The sequence below is a fragment of the Podarcis vaucheri genome (genome assembly GCF_965113315.1).
Source record: "Podarcis vaucheri genome assembly, chromosome: 8".
Lineage (NCBI taxonomy): Eukaryota > Metazoa > Chordata > Lepidosauria > Squamata > Lacertidae > Podarcis > Podarcis vaucheri.
Window position 1 is genome coordinate 67,833,144 of NC_138766.1, and position 12,625 is coordinate 67,845,768.

Sequence of the window (12,625 nt, forward strand, 5' to 3'; positions counted from 1 at the left end):
CTATACCCCACCCATCTGGCTGGGTTTCCCCAGCCACTCTGGGCAGCTTCTAGCATATATAAAACAGTTGCAATCAAAATTATTCCACCCCCTTGCAAATCAGGTGAAATCCCATAGAAAATACAACTTCTACTGGCAAATCACAACTCCGTGTACACGTTCAGGAGAATTCCCATCTTTATCGTTTTTTTAGATGTTACAGAGTTGATCCAGAGTTGAAAACAGGTTCAGTGGCCCAAATTAAGATCTGAAGCAGAGGTTGCTGTGGTATTTTCCAAGGAGAAAACCACAACTGGTAGCTTGGAAACAGAGAATTGGGCAAAGACAACTAATCTCATAAAAGTTACTGTAAAAAAGAAGAAGTAATGTGTGGGTATGAAGAAATTGTGTACGTATTAAGCCCACTCATTATTGTTTCAGGAGAATATTAGACAAAATATTAGGGTTAACAGAACACATGGAAATACAACCAAAGATTAAAGTGTGTGTTCCTTGATTCAGCAGTTACCATGCATGTAACAATCTCTTCCTTCTAGCCCTTTTCCAGACAGCTTTTTAGAACAGGAAAGAGAGATGAAGAATGAAAACTCTGCATTTGTCATTTTGCTTTTTCTCCATCTTGCTTTCAATTTTATATTTATTTAGATTTATTTTTAAATGCTGCCATGTGAGGTGCTTTGAGATTGGGAACTCACTTACCCAGAAAAGGTGGGATATACCGCTTTAAATAAACAAACAACCTCTCAACACAGAATTCCAAGCCACACATCTTTGTGGAAGATCTGCCTTAGCAGGTGAGCAGGGGGATGCTTTGGGATCAATCAAAGCAATCAAAGGGTCGTTTGAGGAGCTTTCACCATGCTATCTTAACCCTACACATTTTCTTTCACTCCAAATCTTAATTTAAGAATGCTTTCATCAGGTGCCATGTTTTTCAACCAATAGGTGGTGTGGGGAACAAAGACATTCAAACAAGAGCTAATTGCATCAGAACTCTTACTTGAAGCTTTAGCTATAAAGAATTAAGAATATCAAAAGTAGGTAAGTGTGTGATCCTGTAAAGGTCCACTAAAATGTAAATCCCACTGAGCAAATGGGCTTTATACCCAATAAACTGGATATAGGATTCCAGCCAAAGTAAGAAAGAATGAATTTCACCAAGTGCTATTCCAGACCACCTGTTTAAGCAATCTAGAGGTTCAGCTAATTGTATCAGGTATTCTTTAATGGGGATTGTCTCTGACAAAAAAGCAGGTCAGAATTCTTACTATTTTTCACTGGTATTCCACCATGTGTACTCCATGGAGGATAAAAATTGCATCTACATTGAGCCCTAACTAATTAAATTGAGCTAAACTAAGCTAAATTACTGCTCTACAGGGAGGGAGGGGCAACTCAGTCTATCTACAATCTGCCACTTTTACAACTGTTCACTCATAAATCTATCTCATTTCTCCATTAATCTGGGATTATTATTATTATTTTAAACACATGAAAATTCATACTTAAAACCTATTTTTAAATAATTTATCTCTCAAAATATGCATTTTGAAATAAGCATTAAAAAATGAATTTTGATATATTTTTGAGCCACGAACTGCATTGGAAGATTTGAGAAGCATGAAAGCCGATGGGTATCATTGTGAATTACAGAGCACATAAGTTTGCAACAGAATTTATCAAAATCAAATTCCTCAAACGAATTCCTATCTACAGATTCTAATGACTGACAACCTGGCCTCACCTGTTCAAGTGATGCTAGAATGATGAATGAATTTGTTAAGTTTTGGTTACTCCAACTTTAGTAGTGGAGAAGAACTGCATTATTTGTTTTCTGGTTTCCACTAGTTCTCTAATGGATATAGATGACAATCCAAAGGTCTCTTCCAGTGAAGGGAGCTCAGGTTTAAATCCACTGTAATTTACAAATCCATATCCATTTGTATTGACCACTTTTCTTGGATGAAAGAAGTGTTCTTCCATTTAGGTATATATTGGAGGGAAGGGAGGGTAGTTGACAGGCTCACAGATAAAATAGACCACTTACTGATTTCAAACACCAGAGTCAACAGTAATGACAATCGTTTTTGAGTACAACCCTATCCTTCACATGGCCAAAGCAGGGGTAGCCAATGAGACAGCTTCTGGATGTTGTGGATTAGAACTCCTGCCATCCCTAAGCATTAGTCATGGGGCTGATGGCAGCAGGAGTCCCAAAAAATCCAGAGGGCACAGTGCTGGCTCCCCTGGCTAAAAAGATGAAGATAGTATTGCTACAAAGTTCAATTGTACTGACAGAGCCCAAAGAGATGTCAACATTGTGGATTTACACCACTGTCCCACCATGGTTGTGCCACTATAACTATAAACTTGGTGTGAAACAGTTAATGTACAGTGGCAAAAATGGACAGATTTTGGGAGGGGACAAATCTGCAACAACAATAAACTGACCAGACTAATAACAAAAGAATGACATGCTACTCATCCCCTCGGAACCCTGATGAGCACTCAGATTCAAGTTTCCAGATACAAATACCCAATGGGAACCTCAACTTCCCTGCTAAAACTGGGAGTACAAATACAAGACAAATACAGCATGGAGGAGACCAGGATCACATGTGAGGTTTATTGTGTTAGTTTTACTGGTGTTATTGCTAGCACTTCTGTCCCAATTTCTCCTGGTTTCTAACATTTCTTTTACGCTTCAGTACTTGCTGCATTAATGGGACGCGGGTGGCGCTGTGGGTAAAAGCCTCAGCGCCTAGGGCTTGCCGATCGAAAGGTCGGCGGTTCGAATCCCCGCGGCGGGGTGCGCTCCCGCTGCTCGGTCCCAGCGCCTGCCAACCTAGCAGTTCGAAAGCACCCCCGGGTGCAAGTAGATAAATAGGTACCGCTTACCAGCGGGAAGGTAAACGGCGTTCCGTGTGCTGCGCTGGCTCGCCAGATGCAGCTTTGTCACGCTGGCCACGTGACCCAGAAGTGTCTCCGGACAGCGCTGGCTCCCGGCCTCTTGAGTGAGATGGGCGCACAAACCCCAGAGTCTGTCAAGACTGGCCCATTCGGGCAGGGGTACCTTTACCTTTACCTTTACTTGCTGCATTATGGAACTTTGGCTCTTTGATGGCTATACCGCCATGTCATGCTAAATTTCAGACAGCAAGAAAGAACTGTATGCTGGGATACCACCCCAAATTTTGTCACGTGAAATTACAGGGCAAAACTACTGTGATTATCAACCGTGTTGCAAATGGATTCTGCCCCCCCCCCCGGGAAATAATTAACCTTGAAATTAGCACTGAACTTTATTTAGATTCCACAGGACTTCCAGAAGTGGCTTTTCCACTGTGTGAAAGATCACATCAAATGCAGCGATCAACAGGTAAGGAAACATCAGGAAGGCAGAATAAATTGCCATCGGAATGCAGTCTATGCCTCAAAGCATAAACCTAGCCCCACCAAATTGGCCCAACTTGTCTCCCACGCATCCTATATTTGCTAAAGACTTCTCCACCCTTCGATACAGGAAACATTTGTTGTGCAGAAAAGGAATTCTGCTGCCCCTGAACTCCCAAATCTTCCACCATGTACCAAGGGAAGTCAGTGTTGGATTATAAATGAATAGTACAAAGTACTGTGTATAAATTAGGGAGCTGATAGATTCCATGACTAGTTAGCAGTGGAAGAAAATAAAATAGTTACTCTGACAGAGTCTCACCCGCTTACACTAAGAAATGGAGCCCTTAAATGGTAGATTCATTTTCCTCGCTCTTAAAAAGCAAAACTGTAACACACATCTGTGACCTAGCAACAATATGGTTTAAAACAGTTTGCAGACCAATGGTCTGTGCAATACCTTCAAAAATGGGATGACAAAAGGTCGCAGTGGGAAGTTAGTAGCTTCTTGTAATTTGGAATGAAATTCTTCAATTGTCAAAGTAGAATTCTGTTGAATGGGGAAAGAAAAGAAAAAAAGATCTGACTCAATAAGATGAATAACAGAAATGTTTGGCAACAGAGATTAGGCCTAAAGTACTTTCCACACAGTAACTTTCTTAATTGCTGTATGTTACTGCTGAATAACATTCATATTGTATAAACAACATTCAATTACACAATATAGGAAGCATCAACACTGTATCTGTTACAGTGCACAGCTGCTTTGCCACCGTATCTTTTCCACTGCCATTGTACACTATCTGTCCAAGTTTTAAGATTATACCAGGGTCCGGGATATTTGAGTAGTTTACTCTGAGGATAATGTCTAACTGACAATCAGTTTTGTGCCTCACACATAAGGAACAGAATAGGAAAAAGACATCTGAAAAAAGGAATAAGTGACCAAAAAGACATCTGAAAAAAGGAATAAGTGACCAAAGGTTCTGCATGCTCACAAAGGAAGCTGCCTTACACCAAGCCAAACACTGACTGGCAACAGCTGGTGAATCGTACCAAAGATCCATCTAGTCTCATGATAGGAAACCTTCAGCTCTCCAGATATTGTTGCTAAGGGGAGAAAACACCCAAAAGCAGTCCAAGAAGGACTGAGCACGCTTAGTGGGTACCAGGTGTATGTGTGGGGGAAATGGAAAAAGTGAGAGTAGAGAGGAAGGGAATGGAGTATGCTGGAAAGGGGCTGAGTGGCTCTCTGAACAGGAGCATTCTGCACTGTAACATTTTTGTTTCATGTTCTGCTTTTGTAATTAATATCCTGTTGATGGTTCTATCCTTTCACAACAATTGCTAATTCTCCTCTAGAGCCATCCAAGCTAGCGATCATCATCACATTTTGTGCCAGTAAATGCTAAATCGGAACAAACAGCAAGTTCTGGGGGGTTGCCAAAAGCGTTAAAGAGTGGGTTTTCATGGAGAAAGCAATGGAACCAAAAGAAAAGTGCCCAGACATGGATCAGAGAAGCACAGGCCTATACCTAGAAAGCACTGAGGAAAACTAGTGTGGATGAGACCATAACTGAGACTGTAAGCACTTCCCTTGGAAGGTGGCTGGGATGGGAAGTGAAATGAGTAAATGTATCTAGACACGAATCCCTTTTCCGACTATATAGATAAATAGGAGAACTTCCAAGTAAAGGTCTGGAAAGACAAATAAAAATTAAAGCGGCTGTCATTATTTGCTTACCACAAGTCCTAGCACGAGGGTACGCACTCTCTCCCCAATCTCTGGTGAAATGTCATTGCCAAACTGCTGTAAGGTTGTGAGAAATCTCTTCAGTTTGCTAAGCTGTCTAGCTCCGCAAGCTGGTGGTAACTGCTGATTAGCCAAGGACGATGAGGAGGAAGATGATGGGCCATTACTAAAGCCATTAGGTGGAGAAGGAGCCCCGTTTAGTGCTGTTGGTGAATGGCTTGTGCCATTGGTTACTAAAAAGGGAGGGGAAAGAAAAGAGATGAAATATTTTTCTTTACTTATTCAGCTCAATACTTTTCTGTAACATAACATATCTGAAGGCAGGCTTCAATGCAAACGTCTGATGATGCGACAGTAGCTTCTTGCCTACTGAACATTTCATAGGTCAACTGACATAAACATTTTAGGTCCAAATGAGGTATTAAGAACAGAAGAAGAGCCTGATTCATCAGACCAATGGCTTCTCTAGTCTCAGAGTGGCCAACCAGATGCCTGTGATCCCACCTGAGAGCAGGACCTGAGTGCAATCGCGGTCTCTCCCACTGTGATTCCCAGCAACAGGTGTCCAGAAGCATACTGTGCCTGACCATGGAGGCACAGAGTTCAGAGTCTTATCCTCCATATCCTCTTCTAAAGCCATCCAAGTATTGTTTCTTTATTGACCTACGGTCCTTACCTCCCATCTGCCTAACTTGTCCCGCTGCTTTAAAAAAACCACAAACTAGCATAAATTTATTTATTAATTAAACTTGTATACTACTTCACCTGAAGATCACAGGGCAGTTCCCAACACCTATTTTTTTCCTGCATATTTTAACACGGAATTTTTCATTGTGGTTCCGGAATGAACATTTAAATCTTCAAATTAGTAGGACTTTAAGAGTTAGTGTTGGGCTGAGCTGAATTTTTTCTTGTTTTTGATGTTGTTGTTTTTTGGTATGGATAATTACTGTTTGTAGGTCTTCTTGTGGGTTTGAAAAGGACAGGAGAAGAACTCTGCACACACACACCCCAAATAAAGTCCGTCTCAAATACTGGACCCATTCCCTTTTTACATGCTGTCTCAAGTTTTCATGAGAAAAGCCGAAAAGGCAACATTGCCTTTCTTGAGATTTTGAATGGCACTGGCTTTCTGGATCACAAGCTCCTTAAGGGAACATCTATCTTATTCTATATATCCCTGAGCCAAAAAAAATTCCCAGTTGAGCTAGTGATGATAATGGCTCTAGGAATGAACAGCTGGCTCTGGTGCGGGCTACCTTACCTGCTGTTCTGGCAACAAAACTTTACAGTGTTTAAATGATCACCTCTTTGTATAGGATAAAGTGGGCAGGTATTGTCTGATAGCAGAAGTGCAATACGTTATCTGTATAAGCACACTGGTGCTACTTTTAACTAAGTATTCCAAGAACAGAGATAAAACAGATAGCTGTAAACAGTGCAACTACCCTGTGCCACAGACTAGCACAGAGGTGGTTAACTTATAGCACTCCAGATGTTCCTGGACTATAAATCGCAGCATCCCTGGCCATTGGCTAAGCTGGCTGGGGATGACAGGTGTTGAAGTCCAACACTTGGGGAAGGCAAAGGTTAGTCATCCCTGGCACAATAGGAGAAAAAGTGCTACGTGATAAGCACTGTCATCATATGGCTATAGGACAGAAGTTCCCAACACTGCACCCTTCAGATGTTTTAAACCAGAATTCCCAACAACCCTGACTTCACAGGGTGGTAGACAAAAAATATGGGGAGAACATGAGATTAGGATGGCTGAGGCAGGAGCTACCTCTATTAGAAATTCAGCCATCTCTTGGCTTCCCTAGATGGCAGTAGGAATAGGTTCCCATGATAATAAAATAAGAAAACCCAGTTTTAAACCTGGAAGTGACAAGGTTGGTTAGTGAGAGATGGGATGGGTGAATCTGTCAATTTCATGTTCTCCCTGCTTTTAATTTTTTCCATCTTGAATTCAGTTCTCTACATCAGCTTGTGATGTTTTTAAAGCGCTCATGAAAATTAATCAGCATTTTAGTGGAAACGTCCACTAGTATACAAATTTTGTATGACTTTTTGCCTACATGCACATTTTTGTGAAGCAGGTTTTCCCTAATATAACACATCTCTCTGTGTCTGTTTCATTAAAAATATGCATTTTAATGCATACTTTACCTTGTGTGCATTATTTGCACTGGGAAATTTGGAGTAGTGATTGCAAGGGATGGCTGTATTTTGGTTCACATATTGTTTCAGAATGTTCAATTTAGTTATGTGAACTGAACCCATCCTGTCGCAATTTCAGGAGACTCCCAAAATAACATGCACAGGTTGATTTCCTCAGCAGGGGGATGGGAGAGTGTACAATTAGATAAGCCAAGAAGACAAGAGGTGAGGACCACCCCAGCGTACCTTTGATTAGCATGGGTTTAAAAGGATGAGCAAACTTGTCTTCTCATTCATAAGAAACACATACCATGCAACTATCAGAAAATTAATAAAATATTATTGAACAAAGTTCTCTGTAATTCTCACCAACAGAAAAAAGGCTTGAACTTTAACTACAGGGGGCAAGAAAGCAACACTTGCTATTTCAAAGTATTCATAAATCTATGAATGTGACTCAGCCTCATATATCTCTGTACGTATAATATATTACTGCTCATATACATGTGTTAATTATACGTGTGTATGACAGATTTCTTCATCATTGCATGCAGCAATAATCCTGACATAAATAATATAGGAAGTAAAGGTATAATTACACGTTGTGGGTGTGAAAGAGCTGGTTCTTGGGGCTCCTTGGGTAGTGGGAGGAGGTGGCATTGTTGGGGGCGTCAGCCTGGATTGCGTCTTCACATCCACAGGTGAGTCTGGCATTGTGGAATGCTTCTCAATGCGATCTAAAACACACAGAACATTTTGCTTAATTTTCCTCCCCTCCTCCAGGAAGCAAATCATTTGAACCAAGTCTTCAGCACAAAACCAGGTAAGCAAATAAAGCATTTTTCAGTGTCTCAAAATATGCTAAAACTGCTTCAAGACTGAGTAACATTTTTCATCAAGGTAAGTTTTTGACACCACTTAAGCCCTAGAACGCAGAAAGGAGAGCCACATTTATAGCAGGGTTATAACATAGCATCTTCTGCTCTCCTTTCTGGCAGAGTTCGGGCATCATTTTGCATGAAGTGCTGGTGCTGGAATAAGGAAACGTCATTTGAATGCTGTTATAACATTAAGAAGTATGGGAAAGATGGGGAAATGCATGATCAAATTTATATGTGTGTGTGTTTATGTATTATATAAAATTTATACATCACTTAACTGTATTAAAAAAACCTTAAAGGGTTTTACAAAGAAGATAAAACAATAAAACTATCACTAAGGAAAAATTAACAACAATAATTTAAGACAGAAAGTTGAAATAACAATAGACTAAAACCCGATTAAGAGTCGCATCGATTTTCTAAACATCTGGGTAGGCTTAGCTAAACAAAACTGTTTTTAGTTATTCAATATGTTTGTAACTCTTCCTTCTTCAGACCTGAACTATCAACCAAAAGAGCAAATAAAAACTACAGCATTTAAAACCACAAGTCCTTAAAAACTGCAAAGCAAGTTTTATTCAGCAGTAAAACTACCAGCCTATGAATACTTGGGCAAACAGACAAGTTTTTACTTGGTGTCCAAACAAGAGTTTGCACCAAGCATAACTCTAAGGGGAGGTTGTTGCACAAGTAAGGTCCCCCCAGAGAGAAGGCCCTTTCCTGCATCACTGTATATTGTACATCTCCCAGCAGCGAAATAACAAAATAGACTTTGGATTGTATTCATTGGTGGGCTCTGTCCTAGCAGAACACACTTCTAATCATGAAGAGTGGATCACCTGATGTTTGCTGTTCCCACCTACTCACTAGGGCAGGCTTCCTCAAACTGGGCCCTCCAGATGTTTTTGGCCTACAACTCCCATGATCCCTCACTAGCAGGACCAGTGCTCAGGGATGATGGGAATTGTAGTCTCAAAACATCTAGAGGGCCGAGTTTGAGGAAGCCTGCACTAGGGCTTTCCACTAGTGCAAAGACAACATTACATGCAACTCACAGTTTTATCCCGTGCCTTTGCCCAGACACATGTTGTCCCAACAAACCAGTGGCAGACTTCCAAGTTAATGGGTTTAGGACTGGGATGTAAGCCTGCTGATTGCTTGGTTAAATATTCCTGGCTCTGTTTCCCCATTAGCTGTCCGCAAAAAACTCCACAAATTATATAAAGGATACTTTGGGGGATATATCTATGTTAATTGTTCTGAAAAGACCGTTCTTTCCTAACATCAAATAGGACTAGTCCCAATTTGTGATTATTGTAAGTCAAATTGGACAATCTTATTTGTATTCCTATATGTAATGAGGCACTCAGCAGCATAACATTTGCACAGTTGTTTGCCTGTAAAATCCAGTGCACATAACCTGAAATAATGCAGTTGATATTCTGAATATTATCTGAGAACTGTATACCTAATATGGGCCTAAGCATGTTGGATTTGGTGTGTGTTTTGTGGTCTAAGGGGTGAGAAAGATGCGATTTCATTCCTTCACCACATTTGAGGAACAATTTGGGGAAAGATTTTCTACTCTGGGCCTGTGTTAAATTTTCACATCATCCTGTGCCATTTGACGTCTTGGTAGAAAAGAAGGGCCAAGTGTCACAAAACACATGTCAAACAAAGTTATCTACATGAACAGAACAGAAAATTAAATTATCATATTGTGCTCAAACTTTAACAGGCTATTTACTCATACAAGCGGTTTGGTGAACTTTTTTAAACAGACTAGTAAGGCAAATATATTTGAGCTTTTATGAAAACAAACTTTTATTGATACAAAAACTTTATACCATGCCTTCTCTACAGTCATTTTTCTTTACTGTTTCACATTCATCTCATTTACATTCCAATAAACATCTGTATCTACCATTCCTCAGCTGTGCTATCCTTTTGGCAGTATGATATACAAATAAATTTATGTAAAATGTTACAACACTGAATATATATATATATATATATATATGCAGGTTTTGGTGTCTTCGGGTGTCTTCCCGTGTAAGAGTCGGGGTGTCTGGGCGACGTTTCGACGAGGTCTCACTCGTCATCTTCAGGCTGGTGCTTTCGGCTTCTTGTTACTGGAACAGAGCCCCGACTCTTACACGGGAAGACACCCGAAGACACCAAAACCTGCATTCCTGTACCCGTGAAAATCTACGAAAGCATATATATATATATATATATATATATATATATATATATATAACACCTAAATAAGGAAACTAACAATAAAAATAAATGGATCAGATACCGAAAGTTTAAGCAAATATAGGCAGTTCAGTTTGATCAACAATACTACTTATTTCATGTTTGAATGGAGGGAGGGAGGAAAAGAGAGAAATAAACCCTTGGGATTTCTGAAACACAAATGGGTGAGAAACACAATGCACAGTTCTGGGCCTGTCCTCTTGTGCAAGCCTCACTGAAATTATTGGGGCTTGTATGATATAACATCATCCTGGTAGAATTTGTAAATTCTAAGAAGTTGAATGAACTGCAGTAAACTGCCCCATTGCCACTGTAATTTCAATTCAAAATGTTCTACAAAGACAATCATGCTAATTGTTCAGAGTTCTTAAGGCAGAGATTCTTGCAACTGGGAGGGCAGAAGATGGGAACCGTAATTTCATTATCATACCCTAACAGCAGTGCTTATGAATCTAGATATAGGAAATTTAGCACTTGCAGTCTGTGGGACAAAGAGTTACGGCATCTACAAACATGGGTGAAGTTGAGTGTTGTAAACTGAACAAACAAAGACGAACCGCTTGGCTTATGCTGCGGTCGCATATTTAACAAGCAAGGACAACAAATTCAAAGGAGCAGGGGAATGAGCATGAAAATGTTAATTGTTTCTCGCACTCACCTCCACAAACCTCAGCAACAAGGAAATAAACAGCATTCAGCTTATGTTGCAACAGAGGAAGAGAGGCATGAAGAGATATACAGGCTCTCCTAAATAAAGGCAAATATTTCTGCCATGCCAAGAAAGGAGAGAGCAAGAGAGACTTGCCAGAGCTGGCCAGGAGATAACATTGGCAACTGCTGGCCCATCTGGTTTTCATTCTGCTAACACTCACGCTGAAGTGTTGGGGAATGTATTCCAGGTATATAGATCTGGAAACATGTGTAAGCCTGGATGTGAGCAGAGAGGGAGCAGTATATGGAGGAGAGAAAGAGAGTCATACTCCGCTTAAGGTCTGTTGCTCAGGAAAAGGAAGAACAGTGTATCCCCCAGTTCAGCTCTTAATAACTTAAACAGCAACTCCCTTCCTTCACACATACACTTGATCACATTTTACTTCCCATTTTAGAGTTAGCTGATAAATGGGTTGACACCAGGACAAGGAACAGGGTCAAGAGAGAGAGAAAGGGACCTTGGGAAGCCTTCAAGGTCAAGATCATAAATAGTTCACATTCTGTTACATTAATAGATGCTGTGATCTATACTAATTTTGCATATTATTTATCCCATTTTTCATTGTGTTAATAACTTGGTTCTCGCAAACTCATAATCCTTTAAAAGTTATTTTTAATTACCAATTATGTATTAATTAAGAGTATTTTCAATAATGTCTACATATCTCCTTAGAATTAGGTTTTTGTTGGAACTGGGAGTCACCAGAAGTCATAATGGCTTGAAACAAATCCTTCAGAGAGTGGTTAAAAACCTATAAAGGTACCAACAATCATTTTTGTGCCACTGATTTCTTTCCAGTGTTTGAAACTTGCAGAACTGAGTTAATGACCAGCACTGACGCCAACAAAGAAAACCTTCACTCTTGGTTCTGCGAATTGGATTTTAACACAATTTTCAAAAGCTGCATTGTTCGCCATTCCTACATGCACTGTACTAGGACAGAAAACTAGATCTGCAGTATCTCAGCAATAGAAACCTCAAGTATAATGCCAACAACCACAGAAACACTGGGAAATGTTATGTCATTCAAAAAGTCTCCCTGAACCATGATTTCATTTTGTAACAAGCCTTGGGTGAGAGGAATATCACCTGTCAAGAACCAAATTTCAGGATACAAGTGTGAAAACTACAGTGGTACCTCGGGTTAAGAACTTAATTCACTCTGGAGGTCCATTCTTAGCCTGAAACTGTTCTTAACCTGAAGCACCACTTTAGTGGGGCCTCCCGTTGCCGCTGAGCGATTTCTGTTCTCATCCTGAAACAAAATTCTTAACCCGAGGTACTATTTCTGGGTTAGTGGAGTCTGTAACCTGAAGTGTCTGTAACCTGAAGCTTCTGTAGCCCGAGGTACCACTGTATAATTAGAGTTCTGAACGGACTGAAAACAGAGAAAGTAGAAGAGTAAAGAAGGCTAGAGAAGCTACAGATGTGTAAGGCATGTGTAGATTTCTTCTTTATGTCCAC

General features: G+C 40.2%; 1 protein-coding gene across 1 annotated transcript in view; it reads right to left on the reverse strand.

Annotated features, from left to right (window-relative positions):
- RUNX1T1 (RUNX1 partner transcriptional co-repressor 1) overlaps positions 1-12,625 on the reverse strand; it is a 148,220-nt gene that overhangs the window by 53,168 nt on the left and 82,427 nt on the right. The window contains 3 exon segments of the mRNA XM_082233658.1: positions 3,854-3,943; positions 5,138-5,379; positions 7,906-8,043. Coding sequence (XP_082089784.1) covers positions 3,854-3,943; positions 5,138-5,379; positions 7,906-8,043 — 470 coding nt within the window.